A 21,097-nucleotide genomic window follows, 5' to 3' on the forward strand; every position below is an offset into this window, starting at 1 on the left:
TTGCCCTATTGAATTTAGGCTGTGGTTCCTTTTTGATTCAAGAACGACGAATGTGGCAAAGTCGCTTCAAGAGTACTTCAGGAAAATTTTTATCAGAACTCATCCTACTATAAAATAACCGTGATTTCTTTCTCCTTCCCGCTTGCGAGAATCATTAGTTTTGCAGTATTTACACATTACTCTTCTTTTATTTTAGACATTTTGTACGGTGACATGAAATTAGTAAAGATTGTTTCCATGCAGCTGTTGGCAATCCATATAGCCATCGCCCGAAGCAAGACGGAAAACCCGGGATTTCTTAAACGAGCATTCTTGGCAAACTAGGTGATAAAATAGATGTCCCTCGGGAAAATTTGGAAAAATAATAATATCCTGAGTTTTTTTTTTACTTTTAAAAGTAAGTATGTAGGTCTACAGAAGCTTTTTAAGCATATAAATACATATTGTGGTACCAAATTTTAGTAAAAAATCCGCAAAAAACTGGTTTATTCCGGTATCCTAATTGCTTATTGCTTTTGCAATTTAGATGAAATTGATGCTTAAACTTTGTTTCTATGACGATAATTTTTTTTCTCTTCCTTTCTTCCTTTTCTCCTTTCCTTTTTTTATGTGCAAGAGAAGAAACCGGGGATATTTTAAAACGTCACAGTCGGATTGGTCGTTCAGAATAGGGCTGTCTCTCAAGTTCCTACGGATGGCGTAGCATCTTTCTGGGGCTCACCCATATTTCTTCTCCTGATACAGGCTCTACCTATTTGTAGTGTCTGTGTCTTAGAGCTGTATTGTGAAAGGAAACCAACCAGACACTGTCCAGTTCTCTTGTTTACGATACACCCCTCATTGTATTCATCAACCTCCAGAGATAGATGAGCGTCAGGTACAAATTTAGAGCATTGACATGTAAATATGAAGGTAATTGTTTGACTGAATAGGAGTACCTAGATCAATTTCAATTGTTTGAATTTGGGCCATCTACTTTGTAACTGTCCCGAACTGTTCACCTCGGCAATGCATGTTAGGTGAGCAAACGCCCTGTAAGTCTGGCATCCCCTAAGTATTTTCAATATGAATCTCTAGGAGCATATGATGCTTCTGGATCCGCTTCGTATCAAACACGATTTCAGTTGAAGGTGCGTGTTGCAACATCATTAATACGAAATTTTTCCATGTACATTCTCGATTTGGATCGCAGGATACTCATTCAACCTGTATTGAAACGCTCTTATGAATGTAGCCTTGAAAAGACTCCTTTTTGAAATCTGTAAACTTTTCATTTTTCTCACAGCTGAACTGTGGGTGATAGTGTGGCTTTGTAAAATTTTAAATCTTTTTTTTTTTTTTTTAGGTACCATGGGAGACTTAGATCTAGATAGACAGATAGAACAGCTGAAGCGTTGTGAAATAATTAAGGAGAATGAGGTCAAAGCGCTCTGCACTAAAGCCAGAGAAATCTTAGTTGAAGAAAGTAATGTCCAACGTGTGGATTCACCTGTAACTGTAAGTACCAGCGTGTTCTTTCTATTCCAAATTAATGAATTTATCTACATTTTAAATAATAATAATTTTTTACAGATCAAGTACGTAGTGCGGTAACTGCCAATATACTTTGGTATATCGACGGTGTTAGTCGGCAATCACTTAACTTGGTTTGCCACATCGAAGACTTCCTGTTATTCTTTATTTTTTAAACGGAAGACACTGGAAAAGAGATATGTGATTGCAGACTTATGCCGTCGATATATATCAACGGTGAAAGTCGCCAAAATTTTATATAGATTGCAATCTCCCAAAATCTCTGCAGTTATGTTTTTTGAGTAATACTTACCACTAAACGTCATTGTTCAAAATTTTCAAATAATTTTTACACAGGATGAAGAAAAATCTGTAAATAATTTAAGAAATAACTATTGATTGTTTCCATTTGTAAACCTTGTAAACTTTCATCATAAATACTGGTTTCTGCCAGGTCTAGAGCACAGGCTAAATGAGTCAACGCCTGTTTAGAGTGCGACACAAGATCCGCTGTCTTGATTCCTGTACACTTGAATTCTTTTTCTATGTTGAACTGAAGGCAACTGATCCTCTGTTGCTCTTTAAAAGTTCATAAACTTATCTGGTGTTTAATTTTAAGAAAGAAGCACAAAAATGGAGAATTTTGATGTACACTGAAAGAAGTAAAAGAACAGAAGTGAAAAAATACAGCTGAAGTTTGCAAACAGGGTGTTATAATGGTCACAACGCGACAGCGACAATAATTGATTTGGGGTGCCACTGACTGATTTGTATGTTTGTCTCGATACTCTGAGAGCCGGTAGAACTGGGGAAACAAAAGAATAGATAAATGTCACATCCAAAAATTGCACCATTCCACAGATATTTACATGCCGACCAGTGGGCCAACTGATGTTTGATGCATTCAGACTGATGTGACTTATGTGTATTCTTTTCTTTTTCCAGTTCTAACAGCCTCATGAGGCCTAGGTTTATAAAATTGCCTACAAAGATCCAGATTAAACAATAAGTTATGTTGTGAAATTGACGCAAATGAGTTGAGCACCCAATTATATTCCTTCGCGAATTCTATGGAAATATTTTTATAGTTGCTAATCATTATTTAAATGATCAATTTCTCCAGCTTATGAGTGGCAAAGTTTTACAACATTCTCTCTTTTTCAGGTTTGTGGTGATATTCATGGGCAGTTCTATGATCTGAAGCAGCTGTTTGCTGTTGGTGGAAATGTTCCTGAAACTAACTATCTTTTTATGGGAGATTTTGTTGACCGAGGATTTTACAGTGTTGAAACATTTTTACTTTTACTAGCTCTTAAGGTAATCCTCAGGCCAAGTCTTTAAGCTAATTTTACTCAAGTTTAGTGGATCTCTCATTCAGTGATTGAAATTTTGGTCGCAGTGTAACATTAATGGATCAGATACATTTAACCATTAATTTGTATGAAATCATTAATGCTGCTATGAAATAGTGAAAAATTTTACTCTTATCAGCTCCAGATTGATAGTTTAATTTTTAATCGTCCGTCAGGCATAATGTAGAACAGTGACAAGCTGGAATGGAGTTGCATGATTAGTCCTCCGAGATACTTAATTTCTTTGTCCTTTTATCATTTGACCAGAAAATAATTGAATGGCACAGAGTACGTAGAGTCGTAATGTAAATGGGAGAGCTAGCGCCATGTTTTGCTCGACCAGCTCCGAGCCGGGGGTGCGCCAAGCTCGGGTCACTTTTTCGATACATATTCGATCCAAAGTGGCCGTATAGAATATGTGGTGGATCTTATCTCCTTTATTTACATAGGATGGCCAGGTACCGGTGTATCGCAAACAATCGATCTTGTGTCGAAAAAGTGACCTGGAGTCACACAGGATTCTCGGAATTTGGGACCTGGAAAATGCTTAAAAGTGGCGCCAGCTCTCCCACTTGCATTACGACTCTGTGTACTCTATGTTGGCATCTCGTACATATTACTATGTATGAATGGCAGTCAATCACGGAGGGGGTGCCATTAGCTTTTCAGTTATCCGAACCATGATTGAGACACCAAGGAAACCAGTAGTATTTACAATTAAAAACCTCATGCCTTCATCTCAGCACATTTCCATCAATATTTCTATTTTTTACATTCTATTTTACCGTTCTCTTTTGTTTGCAGGTTCGATACCCTGACCGAATAACCCTGATTCGAGGGAACCATGAGTCAAGGCAGATAACGCAAGTTTACGGTTTTTATGATGAATGTGTTAGGAAGTATGGCAGTGTGACGGTCTGGAGGTATTGCACAGAAATTTTTGATTATCTCAGTCTGTCAGCAATCATTGATGGAAAGGTTAGTATTTAACCTTAGCAACCCATCTTCCTTTTTATTATTTTTTCTCTCTTGTTTTCCTTGAATAATTTAAGATTGAATAATAAGAAAAATTTGATGCTCTATAATAATAAAAATGGCAATTGCAGCTGTTGACACTGGAAAGCTTGGTACAAGAAGGGCACTTCTGGGTCGTAGCGTTAATGCCAGTATTTCATCAAAATTTTTACTGAATATGCTTCATGATTGTACAGTGTACTAAAGAATAATTAATAGAAAAATCACCCACTAGATTCCTCTCAAAGATGTAGATTAGTAACAGAGATTCTGAAACAATGCAACAGAAAAGTACTCTTCTCTCACCCAGCACCTCAATTATGAGTCACTCACAGGCACTGTCGCTCCTTCTGTGAAAAGGAAGTAAATTTTTGTTTATTTATGAAAAGTGGCTTTGTTTTCTCCTGCAGGACCCATGTCCCTGACAATTGCTGAATGTGTCCCAACAAATCCGTATTTCGGGAATCAGCGAGTTTTGAATAGACTGATTCAGTGGTTACGTCATTCGATGTAATATTGAACCCTTGGTTTAAATGTAAACAAACACAGAACCTTCTTTCTGATTTACGCCCTTTGCGCCATGGTGGTAAAATGTGTCCAAGTGCTCCTTACAATTAAACTTCCTTGTGTTTAATGAGTCTTTAATTGATAATCAACACAATTAACTTCTGAAGAATGTGTACATGAAGAATGCGTACATGAGGTAATGTTAGTTCGTTTTGGTTTGAACCAAGAGTTCGATATTATACCAAATGATGTAGCCTCTAAATCAGTCTACTATGGTCATGGAATGTTAGAGCCATTGATTCCTTCATGTCCATCTGTGACAGTTCTCCCTCATATATGAACCATTTTCATTCACCAAGTTGTAGTAAGTTGTTAACTTATACAACACCCCAAAAATCTTCAATTTTTTTTGTATCATATATTTTTCTTTTCTCCTAGATATTCTGTGTCCATGGAGGTTTGTCTCCGTCAATACAGACTTTGGACCAAATACGGATCATAGACAGGAAGCAGGAAGTTCCTCATGATGGACCCATGTGTGATCTCCTATGGTCGGATCCTGAAGGTGAAATTTTAAATTTTGCACAAGGGGCACTAGCTTTAATAGCTGAATTATGAAGGTGCTAAAGAGGCAGGAATGCCAGAAAATCCAACACATCAGCTGTTTCTTGTGACCCACCGGTTTTGCTTCATGCCAGTCTTTCCAATTTTCCTATTTCAATTTCATGTAAAAATGCTCGATTTTATGCAAACTGTGCAATTTGCCTCTTTTTTCAAAGGGATAAGCGAAATGAAGACTGAGTAGGTTATCTCAAGGGTGCAGAATGTACCATTTGGCCAAACATTTCATGCAATCTAGGTTCTCTCCTCTCTCACTCCCAAAAGATTTCCCCTTTTTCCCAAATTTTGCAAAGGGAAGAAATTTTATATTTTATTTTTTTTATTTATCCTTCACTTCAAAAAATTCCTCTCGAAAGGATTATTCTTTTATAGAAATTGCTTCACAATTCAATATTTGCTTCCTACTTGCGCTACAGCGATATTTTTGTATCATTGGCCTTTGGTTACCTCCTGTACCTTAGGGCTGCAATTACAAATATTGATTGATGAAAAGCAAACCAGGCGATGTTCAACCATTTTGCTTTTTTACATTGCGTGGAGCTGGTTTAAAATCTGCTCAAATTCATTTTCTGTAAAACAATGATTTTCTTTCTAAAAATTTGTAGACATGATCTGCTCTTGACTCTTTTCAAAGTATCAAATTTTTTAATTTAATATTGTATTAGGATTGACCTTCTAATTCTAATTCAATGTTGAAGTGTCGATTGAACCCTAGTTTTTTTTGAAGAGTGACCCAGGCCTGTGCTTCCAATTGCAGCAGAGGTCCCTTTCATAAAGAGGGCTTTAACTAAAAATTAGAATGGAATAAAATACACAAGAACACCTTTGCTGAGGCATTCTTAAAGGTAGGAGGAGAATGTGGCAGAAAAGGACTTGCATTAACCACAAATGCTGTATTGTATCTGTTCTTCTGCCTTAAGTATCTGAAACTTTTAATCATTTGATGAGGAAAACGCTGAAATGTTCGGAGTTTTATTCTTATTCTGTATGTCTCTTTATCGCTATTGTTTCCTTTATCTCAATCATTTTTGATTTTAGATGCTCTTGGATGGGGTGTGAGCCCACGAGGAGCTGGATACTTATTTGGATCAGATGTGGCTGTCCAGTTTAGTACAACTAACAACATTGACATGATTTGCCGAGCCCACCAACTTGTTATGGAAGGCTACAAGTGGCATTTTAGTGAAGCAGTCCTCACTGTTTGGTCAGCTCCAAATTATTGTTACAGGTAGAAAAATACTGTGCACTTAAGTACCTTCAGCAAAAAACTTTGGAATTTTGTTTGTTTTGCTGGTGAATTTTAAGTTTCAGACGAGAGAATAAAATTCATCTTAGTAAAATACTATCAGGTATGGTCAACTCTCACAAAGCGGGCAGTCATCTAGACCGGAGTTCTGTGCTCACAGATGACAGTTTCCTAAGACTCGGAAGGAATCGGTCATTCTCTGGGCTGTGATTGGAAATTTCTTGTCTGAGCATTTGTGAAGTTACTTCAGTTGATTAAAAGTTTTTTGACTTCTTCTCAACTCCATTATGAACACATTGTAGTAAAACTAGTTTAACAGATGGAATAATATAAAATTCAAATCAGAATTCTAAGCAAACTATATTGAAAATTCATTTCTGATGACCAGCGTGTGTCTTGAAGCTTAGGGATTGCTTTCTGGACATGATTTCTACCACCTTGGGTTCATCAAGTGTTAATACACTCATATTTACACTGATTGCTGTACTTAAAATATGGATGAAACCATGTTATGCACAACCCTGGTGGTAATGTCATATGCTTCATTTGTTGAAGGGTAACATCTGATTAAATATTGGAAGGAAACACGTGGTGTTTTGACGGATCGTATCATTTTTTGCTGATGTGTAATCGAAATTGATCAAAACACTATTTGAATATGACCAGCACAACTGACCCACCGTAACTGCCATTAAGTAAGGCACAAATTCTTATAGTTAGACAGCTTACTCCTTACTTTGTTTATTTAATTCTATGTATGATAAAAATTATGAAGTCAGCCACTTTTTTATTGCTGAAAATTAAAGTCATTTTTTATTATTTACAGGTGTGGTAATGTTGCAGCTATCCTCCAACTAACCGATACTTTGGAAAGAGGTTTCACGATATTCGAAGCTGCACCACAGGAAAGTAGAGGTGTACCATCAAAAAAACCCCAAGCAGACTACTTTTTATAAATCCAGATTGTTGTTTTGGGAATTGTATTTTATCTTTGCTTGTAAATTAGTCATCTTTTCAAGCAAGTCTCATATTTTTGAGTTGGAAACGTAACTTGGTAGGAATCAGAATCCGCGAAAATTCAAAATTTGTTAAAGCATTAGTTGTTATGAACTACATGTTGCATACGGTAACTAATTACTTTGCCTTCCAAAACAAGAATGCCATAACTTTATTCTTGTCTTATTACTTTCTTCTTTGCCAGGAAGTTCTATCCAAAAACTGCATTAACATTCATTTTGTATATCTTTAGAATACTGTTTTGTATGATGGAGCTCTCATACCGCAAAAATGAACCACAAAATTGATCAACCATTTTTAAAGAGTATTTTGTAAATAAAGGGAAAGAAATGCCAAATCTAGAAGGAAGTTCAGGCGTTCTTGCTTTGGACAGCAGTTTTGAAAAAGAAAAGTTATACTGTAGAAATTTTTTTTTGCAAATCTAACTTCTAATTCTCAGAGAATTAATCCAGGGATGCAAAAAGTTCTTAGCCTTCCCGTTTAAACCTCTTTTTCCTCAAAAATTTCTAGATGATGACCGAATGGCACCGCACATATTTAATGAATGAACGAGCATTTGCCGGCGTTCCCATTTTAAAACCCGTTATTGGGGCCTTTCGATTTCTGCACACGAAAAAACTGTGAACTTCCCTGTCGCATGATCAGGTACTTTTTGCAGCCCTGAATTAATGCTTAATATTGTGCCCAGTATGTTACGTTTTCAAACTCTTTTTCTCATGAATAAAATTTTAAGATTTATATTAAGGTAAACTATATCAGTTGAGATGGTGCATCAAGGTTGCCAAAAACATTATTGAATGACTTCGAAATTGAAATTAGGTAATGCAGCAGGAATTAAGTAATAAGGAGGAATCCACAGTTCAAAAAGAAATTGATCTAAAAAGTTATAAAATTGACTTCTGAGTGGGTCAGAATTTTTCAAATTGACACGAATTTAATGAAGTCCTAACAATGTTGGTCTTTTTTAAATTACTGATAGTTGATTTGTTGTCGGTCGTTTCAATCAGATATTTTACTAAAATCTTAAAGGAATAATCCTTATTTAAGCATTTATTTATGAATCTAAAGATTATGGTCTATGCTACAAAAAGTGGCAGATGTGAAGTGGAGTCATTGTATTGTTGTTAGAGTATTGTTTAGGGGTTGAAAATCAGGTATATTGGTTTATTCTAAGGACTCAGGCTTTCCAGAATTGATCAATTCTTAAATAGACTGAACCATTAATCTGACTCCGCCTGTTGACTGCCTCTTTTCCTAGCATTGACCATAAACATTTATGTAATCACATAACTATTGATAAATCAGGGTCAAATTCTGTATGAATGATTTATTTGTCCTTTCATTTGCATTGAAGAAGAAGGGAAGATACTTTTAGTTAGAGACTAATTTGTCAACACTGAGTGACAGAAACTTGACCTGCCTTTTGGGAAAGTCTAAATTTTTAAACTTTTCTTCTCTCTTTCTTTGTATTTTTAATTTTGCTCTAGATTCTCATCTTTGTTTTCTTTTCCTAGAGCAGAATACTTCTCTTGAAATGAAGTACTGTCTTTGAAAACTTGAAAACTCACAATAGTGAAACTCAAATCCCTGGTTGGATTTTTTGTTCTTCATTGGAAACTGTCATGTTTTAAACAAATTAATCATGGATATTCACTTGCTCTATGAGTTGATCTATCAGCTGCATATCAAATCGATGGCCAAAGTGCAAAACTTTGTATCTTTACTGCAGTGTTTCAAAATTTCTCCTCCCATTTTATTTTTTTTGAAAAGAAACAACTTAATAGCCTGAAACTCATACAGAATATTCTGCTAGCAGAAAATAAAAATTAAGGAAGTTTTTAAAACATTTTGTTGACTAGTTTTCCAGTGAAAAAAATATGACAGGAAATCTGCATTGTAACGAATGGAGATACGTTATTTCGCACTTTGGCTGTAGAAATTTTTTATTATGAGTAGTAGCTTCCAATATTCTCTATTCTTTCTCTATTTGCTCCCCAGGATGAGATCCCTTTTTCTATGTTAATTTGCAAACAGTATTTCGACGGTGAAACTGCAAAAATGCGCATCTCGGTTGTGGTGTTTCTAAATCTCCGCTCATATTTTAATTCTCTAAAAGAGACTGAACTAACATATTGGCTAGAAATTTGCACAGAGTATTCTGTGTGTAGAAAAAGAAAAAACACCGAAATTTTAAAAATTAACGTTTAGATGACGTTCACAAGTGATAGGAAGTATCCAGTGCAGCAAACCCAGTTACGCATTTCTTCAGTGTCACCATCGATTTACATTTTAAGTTCAATCTCATAACTTTATCAACAAAAACATTTAGAATGCAGCAAACTACACCTCATCACACACAGTCATGATTTTCAGTAGTTCATAGCAAAATTTTGCCGACGTAATACATTGGCTCAGAAAGCAAGCTTTAAGATTAACTCAAATAATCCTAAACAATATGCATTATACAGCGTTACGGTATTTTATCATCAGTCAGTCATTCTGAAGGTTCAGTTCGTTGAGGGAATGATTTCAACAAAAAAATTGATTGATTAATTCTCTTTTGCCGGGTTCTTCATTGCTAAATTTGACCCAAATTTCGATTTTAAAGTTTTAATGAGTTAAGCTTGAACTTCATTGTTACATGTTTTTTTCCTCCTTTTTTACTTTTGGCCATTGACCATGGGTCTATTGGATGCTTGAAGACTAGTTTTACCTTAAACAACCCCTGTACTGTTCATTAAAATGTACTGTATTTCTGTGATCTATCATTTCAAATGGCTCTGTGTATTCACTGAGAGCAGAGTAGGTTTATTTTTAAGCTCAGGCAAATTTGGGAATTTTTTTTATCTTATGTAATTTTGTTCTTAGCAATTCAAAAGATAAGTAAATCAATTCAAATTATATTAGAAGACTTCTTTTTTCCGTATTCCATGATTTATGATTGATCAGAAAATTTTCCAGGGTTTCATTTTTTTACAGTCCAAAACATGGGCAATGAGAAATATTAAATTAATAATAAAATGAATTACAAAATAATTTGCGCCAAGTCTTTTGAAGTGAGAAATAACAAAGTATTTCAGCAAGCAGAAATAATTTTAAGGTTCTGCAGCGAGATTCTTTGACCTTTCAGGATTGAGCATAATTCCCTAACTTTTCAAGAACTTTCCACCCTGAGATATTTTTGAAAACTGTTCACAATTATCATTATTTGTTCCTTGTAATTTTGGTTTAGCAGTACTTGGTAAAATTTTTCTAATCATTATGTTTAAGAATTTAGAGCAGTAAAATCAATATGAGACAGGTAGAGGACAAATTTACTGAATCGCTCTGGAACTTGACCTAGAAAATTGTACGGCCGTGTCCACACAAGCGCAGTTCGGACGAAAAAGTTCTGCGTACTACGGGTTCTAGGAACAAGTTATAGGTGAGTTATAACAAGTTCCTGGAACTTGTATGCTTGAAGTTCCTTAAACCGTGCTTGTGTGGACAAGGCCTAATGAGGTAATGAAAGAAAGCAAGAAATAGGAGACAAAGGTATAAATGCTTTATTTTGCAAAAAAAAAAAATGTTGTAGTCGTAAAAATGATTGGAAGATAAAACCCTTAAAATTTTGAGGAACAACTAACAAATACATTACAAAATATTCTCATATACATGCCATACAAAGATCAGTCTTGATTCTGACAGATGAAAGTGCAAGACGTAAAAAAAATTGATTCTTCTTAATGCAATCTGAACTTCAAATCAATTTGGAAGAGATAATTGAGACAGTTTTCGTTGGGTACCCTTAGGCCTAGGCAGACCTCTAGGTAGAGATAACAAAAACTTAAAACAATTTTTAGTAAAAATAACTTTTCAAGTGGCAATTTGGCTTGCTAACAGCTTTTGCAAGTTCAGCTGGGATGTTGTTGCTGCCCTATTTTCACTCGGGGGAGACATTGATTTCAAGCTGCTTGAAAAAGTTAAATTCAAGTTTTTCAAGTAGAGAAATTCATTCGTTACCAAATTTTGTGGACCAGTTGATTAAAGAAAAAAAGAAAGAAAAAAAAAACAACACAACACGGCCGAGAACACATTTTTTGCTAAGTAAAGATTGCTCTTAGAAAATAGATCAAGATAAATGTAGAGTAAAATGAACCCTTCGCATATTAGACAAATTATTTACTGATAGCTGAATCGCATTTAATAACTTTGAGCAACTCAAAGTCCAAATAAAGACATACAATTATTTTTGGCAAATTTTTTTTTCCTTGGACATTTAAAAGATATTACAGTTACTGAAGAGAAAGACTATACTACCGTGGTTGGCAAAAGGCGCATATCTACAGTGACAAATAGTGCCCTTTCCCATTGGAAAGAAACAATTCTGGATTAGCAGGGCAGTATATTGTAGAAATGAATGAACTCATGATCATTATGCTGCGCAGTCGGTACTTGGTCTGTGCAGTGTCATTCCTCTGACAAAATAGTTATTAATTAATTAATCGGATTGTAATTCCACGAAATCTGCAAGCGATTCGTTGCTGACAAAATTAAATTATGCTATTTTTGAAAATGGTGCTATAGCAAATTGTTGCCCTCCTGACATAAGGGCGTATCTAATTTCTACAATGAACCTTGTCCATACAATTTAATGTTTTCCACGGCTCATCTAAATGTGTAGTTACGCCCTTTTGTCAGCTGAGCGACAAAATGAGCTTCTCATACAAAAGATTAAAACTAAAAGATCACAAAAAAACGTATGATAGGCAAGTCCACAGACCTTTGTCGAAACAGAGCATAATCTCATTCTTAAAAAATTAAGACATCAAAATTTGTTGCAAAATTTCACTAATTTAACCTCAACCAAGTAGGAGCTGCACTTACAAGACATCACTTTCATAAAGACGATTGTCAAATCCGTAAGTATTGGTAAAGGACTAGATATTTCTTTGATTAGAGGAAAAATTTACTGAAAATTATGGATCCATGAATATCTGTCAGTTTTATACTTAAACCATTACACACTCATAGTATACAAAAAAAGGCATTCAAAGATTCCCAACTTTTCTTCTCTTCTTGTAACACTTATTTCATACTTTTCAGAAGCAGCTTTAAAATAATCAAGAGTAATGAATTAAAAATGAGATTTTTTTCTCCGTATTATAGAAAAAGAAGAAGAGAAAAAAAATTAGAAAGTTTTTAAAACCTAACAATTTTAGTTTTTTTTCTTTTAATCGTTCTTTTACTCACTTCATGATTGACCAGATTTTCTATTAAAACAGCATCTTTAAGCTGTCATTTTTTTTTCTAAAAATGATTTCCCATAGTTTCCCATAATTTTTCAGAGGGCTTGCTGTAATTGATCTGGTACACATCTAGAGATGAATAGAAGGGGTTATTGCAACGATTTGAACTTTAAAGCTCGAACTTACTTATTTTGATGAAGCAGTGACATCTTTATAAGGGCAGCTCAATTTAACATCGAATATACACTTTGTACATATAAATATTTGCACCAGGAGAAACTTTTTACATAGTAAAATACTTAGGCAGGGATAAGTCTTAAAATAGTATAAAAGAAAAGAACAGCACGGAGAAGGGACACTTCAGACTCAGTCCACAACACAAGGTAAGGAGTCTTAATGCACGTTTTTGGAACAATTACGATTCCATTTCGTAGTCTATAGGCTCAGGGATTGATGAGATAGGCGCTGAATCCATAAACCTAGAAAAAAAAAAGGAGAAACATCAAACATTGATATTTGGTATGAGTTAAGAAATAAAAATATATGCAGTGCAGTACTCTCCGTGACATCCAGGACAAAAAACTCCCTAAAGGGATCAAGTCACCAGTTCCTTCTACACAAAATACATGTATTTCCCCTTCTGTCTACTGAATCTCTCTACACCAGAAACATCTTCCCATCCCTTGAAGCTCGCTACAGAAAGAGAGGACTGTGTTCCCAATTGAATCGACATATGCGAAAACGTCTGTTGTCCAATACAGGGTTTCATAATTGTGGTGGGTTTCTCTTGTCCCAAGACACTAATGAATAGGATCGATCTCTTTTGTAAACGTTTAATTACATTTAAAGGATTATTTGTAAAATTGTTCTACATTCCTAACGTCTTAAACCATCTTGTGTCGTTAAGTTACAACAAAATTGTCCACTTAAATTCTGAAACACGGTCTTGGACATTGGACGTTTTCGCTTATGTCGATTCAGTTAATGACTTACGAATTTGAATTTCTCTTAAAAAGAAATATATAAAATTCATGGGTGGATGATGTTGATTTCTTCCCTACTAGAGAACTAAGCTCTCAAAACATGATAGTAGTTATAAAAAAAACTGACTCAAACACAGGATTTATTGCATAGGCTCACTGACATACCTTTAAAAAGAAAACGAAAAGATATGTAAAATAGAGTTCAAATATTGAAAGCCTCCGATGAGTGAGGGAGGTATACAATATTTTAGTGATTCTGAAAAAGGTTTAAAGATTAAGAATTTCATTGAGTCTAAAGGCTCATTAAAAGTTTAATGTTGATGCCAAGTAGCTGAAACTTGAGCCTTAGAAGTCAACTTTTTGGCATAGTTTTTAGAGATACCTAAATATTATGAACACCTAATTTAATTTTTCTCAACTGCCAATTACTTTGTTCATTTACCAAAGGCTTCGATTCAGATTTGAATAGAATACTACTATTACTAAATAATACTCACCCTGTCGATGTTGACGGAATAGGATCACACTCTATAGACTCGGCTGGTTTGTCTTCATCAGTTAATTCTGTGATGGTCACAGTTGAAGTGGGGGATGTCTGATATGTTACAACACTACAATTATTATTGGTAGTATACGAGCTAGCTATTGTTGCTATGTTTGATTCAACTACTCCAGGTGGTGGTTTCCACAAAACAAGCGCTCGACATGGCTTCTCTCTGTTGACATTAAAAAACGAAATAAAAATCACTGAAGGATATTAAAAGTTACAGATGATTTAGAAGCTCTTGCTTGTACGCTTCCTTCAAAAATACAGATACGTCATTGTGAATATTCTTTTTGAAACGTTCCTTTTTTTGTAAAACGCTTTTTCTTCTAGGTTTTTCAAGTTTAAAATCGAATTTTTCGAAAATTTATCTTTAATTTATGCAGCTTCTTCCTCGCGACACAAGTCACCAATTTTTCTCGATCTTAGTTTTCTTTACATTGCATCTTATGGCGGTGTCTGGGGACCCAAAGCATTTTCGACTTAAGCAGGATTTCGTCTTAATCATAGTTCCACTTGGAGAGATTACATTATACCTTCTTAAAAATTTCAAGTCAGAATAAATGCTTCGTTTCCTGATGAAAAAAAGAGCATATGAAGAGATCAGGCAGCGTCTATTGTAGTTAGACTAATTACGATTAAATTTGCCCATTTATTCTACATTTCCTAACTTGCCTAGCTTCAGCAGTTAGTGAGGTTACGAATTCAAGATGGTGATGAAATCAGTCGAGCAGAAGAAAAATTCTACAGAATCAATCTAAATTGGCTCAGTAGAATCAACTTGATTCAAAGAATCTATAATCTGAAAGGGAGTTTCTTAATTTTAATTTTCTCTGCTGGTCTAAAATTTTCAAAACTTATCAATGAGAGTTGATCAAATCGTTACAAGACAATTTGGGATTATAATTTTGTATTTTTGTGAGATCAACTCGCCATACTCATCATAAGACCATCTTACCATCAAGATGTTTGACGATGCAGCAGGAAAATTATCGGGCATCTAAAACTCATAAAAATTAATAACTGGACCAGTTATTTTGGCTCCTTCTTTAGATAGCAGAATTCATAATATGTATTTGGGTGCATGGCACCTGCTGAGATTAGAGCACGGAAGGAGTGTTGAGTATTTGAATGTTTCGACTGGACAAGACTTAAGTGAAATGGAGTCAGATGATTGGACCGTTTCATCAATCTGAGATCACACATCCTTTTTGATGAACTTGTATCAGGCCCTATGATTGACAAGCTGAAGGCACCTTCTGGGTGACCAACAGTTAGCCAATGGGCCAATGGGTTGCAAACTTTTGCTAGAGCAAAAATAAGAGTTGTTCCTTATTGATAATGTCTCAAAAATCACGATGAGCGCATCAGCAAACTCTCAAATGCACTCCTGACTTAATAATCTGCCTAAGAAATTTACGTTTTTTATGTTTCCCGCTTCAAAAAGGATACTACGGCACAGGTGAACATTTCGCTAGAAGAGTTGTTCCATTCAAATCCCTGCTCAACATGGCCTACGCTTCTGCGCGCAAGTTGAGGAGAGCATGAGGTCAATCAAGGCGGATATCTATCAACGCAAGAAAAATGTGAATGTAAACACGCTGATTGTTATCAGGGGGTTAGAATCATTGTCCAGTCACATGTGTTCAGGCGGATTGGCGTCAGCTATGTTGAATATTGCGTAGTATTCTTGTGAGCAGGGGTTGGATGGAATGACTCCTCCAACGAAATGTTCACCTGTGCTGTGGTATCGTTTCGTATTCGAAAAGATGCAAATTTCTTATGCAAATTGTGAAGTAAGGAGTGCATTTCAGACTTTGCCGATGCACTCATCAGAATTTTTAAGACATTTTCTATGAGTAGCAACTCTTATTTTTGCTCTAGCAAAAGTTGGCACCAGGCCCATTACTCAGTCTGATAAAGGGACGACAGAGAGAATATAAATTTATGGTGGATCTTCAGCACTTCGGTGAATGATTCTATAGTTGATCAACGATTGCTGAGGACATTTATATAAAAATCTCTATGCAGGGCATCACGCTGTAGTCCATAGATATTTATACACAAAGTGTAACCATGAGAAATTTTGAAACAGCTTCATAAGTATGTCCCACAAAAACATAATGGACCACTAGACAAGGTACAAATTTAAGCAATCTGATACATGTTTCTTAACCAGAATTTCACGTAAAACACGATTCGCGCAACGAAAAGTACTGATACTAACTCCTAACGAAGATATTATCGTTTTTATTTCACATTGGTTACGAGGAATTTGAACTGCCCGCTCTCAAGAAACTCAAAGCTCTACGTGAGTCAAATCGCTCACTACAACGGTTTCAGAAAGCTTCTCAATCGAGCAATGTTCATTTTCCACCATGTGTTGTTCAAACTATAAGTAATTTGCTATAGCTGAGCCAAAGCGTCAAGATTGAGGTTGCCAGATTTTTATACAGCAGAGACTGTCATAATAACATTCAGCGCGCGATGTGAATCACGTAGAGAATTGAGTTTTCATGAGCGGGTGGTTTGAATTCACGTATCAAGAATCGTTTAATATCTTTGGAAGGAGTTGAATTCGGTAATTTTCGTTGTGCGCGTCGTATTCTACGTGAAATTTTAGTTACGAATCATGTATCAGAATGCTGAAATTCGTACCTTGTCTAGTGGTCCATTAGCAGGATTCACTCAGTACAAACTTTCGGAGTTATTTTAAAATGTATCACAATCAAATTGTGTGTACAGACACTTGCTGGACTGCAGCATGATGTAATGCTTGGAGCTTTTTGAAAAAACGTCCTAAAATTCCAGAATTGTCGTTCAATAGATCTACTAGCGAATTACTCTCTGAAGAACAGAAGATTCACTTCAAATCTTTCCCATCATATGCCCTAAGATTTGGATGACTGTATGCTTAATATTCTCAGAGGGAAATATTATTTTAGCGCTAAAAAAAGTTCACTACTTACACTTGAAGGAGTGGCTCAGGTAGGATTGGTGTTTTGCTGAGCTTTCTCAATTCTTCACACAGCTTTATTGATGGTATTTTTATGTCTTCTTTGTCATCTGAACTAATTAGACTGGTGAGTTTATCATTGAATTGTTTTGTTTCAAAATTACTACAACTAAAATTTGGCTGTAACAAAAAAAAAATTCCATCATTGTAAGACAAACACTAAGATTTGCAAATTTAAATTCCATATTTGATTCCAATGACAAGATAAAGTTCATAACTGGAACCGACTTTTCAAAGACGGTACATTAAAAGTCTTAAAAACATGATATTAGTTTCTTTATTGAAAATTAGTGAATGTGTAATTCGACCATTTGGTTGCTTTACATGAGAAGCAAATGACGATTAGTGAAGGCCACGTTCAGCTGTTGAAATCTTGGCATTCAAAATTTAGGGATGCATGTCAAAATTTGAGTCTCCCACAGAGTGGTTCTGCCAGATAAGTTAAACCATCCTTAACATGCAAAGGTAGATACTTCAGGTACCACTTTGCATGGAAATATTTAAAAATGTTGTGATAACCTTAACTTCAAGAAAATACAAAGATTTTGAAAACCCAAGGTTTATCAAAACGTGCTATATATAGAAATGCATGGAAGATAAATCAGACAGGTCTCAAAAGAATGACAACAAGAAGTGGCATCACTGTAAGTTTAAATAGGCTGAAAAACTTTTGCCACAGATCAGAGCTTGATACCATTGTTTGTTCAGAAAAGTTGGGCTGAGGAGGTGCGGACGTTAGTCCGAATTATTTTAAGGGTCTCAAAATTTGGAGAAGACAAACAAATAAAAATTGAAAAGCATTCAAGGAGAAAGGCAGGATTTTTCCAACAAGCTTTTCGAAAAGAACTACAATAGAAATGCAACAAATTTATATTTGGGTGGTACAATATTCATTGCTAAAGTTCTTTTTATTTGAGATTTTATGAGGCTTAAAAAACTGTTTTTATCACTTTTTTAAAAGGCTTACTATTGAACCCGTCATTGCCTACACATATAATGTAATACATACCTGGACTGGTGTTTCATGTGATGTGTAATTACTGCTAATATGCATCTCACTCATATGGGCTGCCATTTTTTCATCTGTGACATGAATTTTTGCTGGTCTGCAAAAAGTAAGGAACAATACGGATATCTTAGACAGAGAGAAAGACGAAAAGGGGCTATAAAAAGAATATAGTCGCACACAACAATTTGCTTGGAATTTTATATAAAAATGTGAAAAAGTATGAAATAGAGGAGGATTAGAATGAAAAATTAGCTTTCTGTAAATCAATGTTGGACATTGAATAGCCTTTTTCCCAATGATTCCATGCACTTACAGATGTCTGATACTCAAAAATCCCACTGAACTTTCAGCTTTAGTTTGAGATATTTCAAAGCTTTCTGTTGGTTCACACAAGTTAAAGGTTATAGTACTGCTTTTTTTACGATGGAACATGCTCTATAATAAACCATCAAAATATTTGCTATAGTCCACGCCACGAAAAGTGGCGGGTGAGGGGCGGAGACAGTTGGCTGGTCTAGTCTATCGTTGAAGGGTTGAAGCGCAGGTATTGGCCCAGTCGTTACCCTGTTTCAACTACGGGCCAATACCTGCGCTTCAACCCTTCAACGATAGACTAGACCGACCGACTGTCTCCGCCCCTCACCCGCCACTTTTCGTGGCGTGGACTATAATCTAAATCTTCAAGTTTAACAGCATAATTAGTGGTTCTTTCAGGTCACACATAAAAGTCAACTGTTTACATGGACAGTGCAAAAAAACTAATGAGCTAAGATCAAAAGTAAACTTACATTTCTGGCTCTATGTTTGTCTTTCGTTTGGTGAATCGTACTCTTGGAAATCCACCATTTTCGATCGGTCTCGGAATCGGTTGAAAAGTGTTTATGTTTGGGGTTGCATTAAATCTGTAAATCAAAATTGATATCAATAGAGATGCTAGAGGATGAAGTTAGAGTATTTTAGAATTTCATTGGATTAAAAAAAGAAAAAAAAGTTGTGTAAAGCAGTCGGAATTTTACAAATTCATTGGTTGGAAATATTCATAAGTATCTCTTTGGGGAAAAAGCGAGGCAAAAAGGCTTCTTCTTCACTTGTTCGTCCATTATTGTTGAAAAACATTGCATTCCGAACAATTTTGCTTCATTTCTAATTTTATTTTGGATACAGTTAAGAGCTGCTTTGTACAAGACTTGCAGATTTTTTTAATTTTTTTCTTGGTTTGAGATGGTAGCAGGCTACATGCGACTATCATAAATTTATGAAAATGAGCTGTGCATTAAATACTGATGAATGGTAGATGGCGCAAAGTGCTTACCTGATGACATCTGGAAGATTGTTGGGGGGGATTCCCCAAGGAACATTGATAGGAGGTATCTGGGCCCATGGCATTGATGGTGCGCTCATGTTTGGCATTGAATTGGGATACGGAAACCGATCCATTCCTGTGGCTAATGGATTGGCAAAAATGCTCGCTTGAGGTGACTCTACTAAGGGCTGCCGGATGAAGCCGCTCATACCCAAGTTCATTGCTTGATAAAGGGCCTAAAAATAGGAAAAAAAAGTATCACTCTTGAAGTTCTTTTTAACAGTGCAACCTGTACAGTTTTGTCGTTTGACGCGCATACAGTAATTGCTAAATTTTACACCTGAAGATGAGTTAACAAACACAGTAAATGGCCATGGTGTAATCATAGGATAGATATGATCAGAGGATCAGACCACAACAAAAAAGTAAGTCAACAAGTAAAAAAATAGTAAGTAGTTAGAGCATCACATCAAAAATTAATTCTTAAAAAATTGCTGATCTTGGATATCTTGATTTCATGAGCACAAGCAAAGATTTACAGTACAGTAAAACGGAAAACTTACCATCTAAATTTTAGTTTAAATTTTCAATGCTGAAATAAAGACTAGTTCAGCTGATGCTCTCTAGGACTTAATAAACTTATTTGGCACAGACTCTACTCCCGTAATGACTTAGCACCTATAATTGAGATGTATATATGTCCAAGAATAAACAGTATACGACGTTTATGCTGCTTCTTTTAAACCATATTTATGAGGTCTAGTTATAAAAGATCCTCAAACAAGTTTTCGGTGCTGATGACTTGCTACTTAGACAGTAGGTTTATGAATCGTAATACAATTAGTCCAGTGGGAAATCTGCGATTAATGATCCGATCAGATCGAAAGATGACAGTTTGTCTCAACAAGAAAATTCAAAGCTTCTTGAAAACAACAGACACTTGGAATTCCAAACTTTAGTTACTTACAGCTGTTTTGATAAGACTTTACGTGATAAGAGCACGGAGCTCCGAGCTACAAAATATTGCGACCAGTGCAGATGAAATGGTCCAATGAGATTTGATAAAAAGGAAGCGGGATGGAAAGCCAGGTCTTAAGATTTCAAATAGTGAAAGAAAATGAAGAAAAGCTTTCCATTCACTTGCCACCAAATTGGGAAAAGGGATTTGCCAGTGGATAGAGTTCGACTAAGTATACTAACCTAAATTCGTGAGGGAAGAAGTAAACTAATAAATGCGGTGAAAGCTCTAAAGTATAAATCGTAAGAGTCAATCACAGTTTGTAAGGTCACTAAACAGCAAACACAGGTATGAAATAACGAAACTTTTAGAGGTAAAAAGGATAAGGAACAGCACATTATACAAAGCTGATTCTGAACCATGCGTGATTGCCAAAACACCCAAATCAACATAGAAAGTCACATGTCTGCCAACAGTATCCAGAGCGGCATAAAATGAAATGATTTTATTAAAGCGTATTTTCTGCTTGTTGCTGAAAACTGTGACTCAAAATTGCAACATTTAACATTTAGTTATGAAAGATAATGCAAAATCATTCGATAATTAATCACTGTTCGAGAAATGAGAGGCACTGTAAATTGTTATCACAACCAGACAGACGTAACGGCCATGAGTGTCTTGTTTACCTTTTCTGATTGCATCACTGATTGCTTCTCGAATTTCTAGAATATTCTTGGTCGTGATTGGCCGGTTGCACTGACCTAGCGTCACTCATATTTTTTCAATT

General features: G+C 35.4%; 2 protein-coding genes across 2 annotated transcripts; one reads left to right on the top strand and one right to left on the bottom strand.

Annotated features, from left to right (window-relative positions):
• Positions 1-1,317: 1,317 nt before the first annotated feature.
• On the top strand, positions 1,318-10,172 carry Pp4-19C (protein phosphatase 19C). Its single transcript, XM_072295989.1, has 6 exons — positions 1,318-1,497; positions 2,677-2,829; positions 3,669-3,842; positions 4,824-4,950; positions 6,045-6,234; positions 7,079-10,172. Exons 1-6 carry the CDS (start codon positions 1,351-1,353, stop codon positions 7,206-7,208), a joined length of 921 nt encoding a protein of 306 aa, XP_072152090.1. The 5' UTR covers positions 1,318-1,350; the 3' UTR covers positions 7,209-10,172.
• Positions 10,173-10,791: 619 nt separating this feature from the next.
• On the bottom strand, positions 10,792-20,752 carry LOC109042727 (uncharacterized). The gene is made up of 7 exons (XM_019059634.2): positions 20,553-20,752; positions 19,362-19,588; positions 18,838-18,951; positions 18,050-18,146; positions 16,994-17,160; positions 13,978-14,196; positions 10,792-12,976 (listed from the first exon to the last, which is right to left on the bottom strand). The coding sequence occupies exons 2-7, from the start codon at positions 19,571-19,573 to the stop codon at positions 12,913-12,915; spliced, it is 873 nt and encodes a 290-aa protein (XP_018915179.2). The 5' UTR covers positions 19,574-19,588; positions 20,553-20,752; the 3' UTR covers positions 10,792-12,912.
• Positions 20,753-21,097: the final 345 nt, after the last annotated feature.

Source organism: Bemisia tabaci, chromosome 2 (genome assembly GCF_918797505.1).
Source record: "Bemisia tabaci chromosome 2, PGI_BMITA_v3".
In the NCBI taxonomy this organism is placed as follows: Eukaryota; Metazoa; Arthropoda; class Insecta; order Hemiptera; family Aleyrodidae; genus Bemisia; species Bemisia tabaci.

Coding starts and splice junctions, on each gene's coding strand:
- Pp4-19C (XM_072295989.1), top strand. CDS start 1,351: ATGGGAGACTTAGATCTAGATAGACAGATAGAACAGCTGAAGCGTTGT. Junction 1,498..2,676: donor GTGTGGATTCACCTGTAACT/GTAAGTACCAGC, acceptor TCTCTTTTTCAG/GTTTGTGGTGATATTCATGG. Junction 2,830..3,668: donor TACTTTTACTAGCTCTTAAG/GTAATCCTCAGG, acceptor TTTTGTTTGCAG/GTTCGATACCCTGACCGAAT.
- LOC109042727 (XM_019059634.2), bottom strand. CDS start 19,573: ATGAACTTGGGTATGAGCGGCTTCATCCGGCAGCCCTTAGTAGAGTCA. Junction 14,197..16,993: donor CCTGAGCCACTCCTTCAAGT/GTAAGTAGTGAA, acceptor TAATGTCAACAG/AGAGAAGCCATGTCGAGCGC. Junction 12,977..13,977: donor ATTCCGTCAACATCGACAGG/GTGAGTATTATT, acceptor TTTTTTTTCTAG/GTTTATGGATTCAGCGCCTA.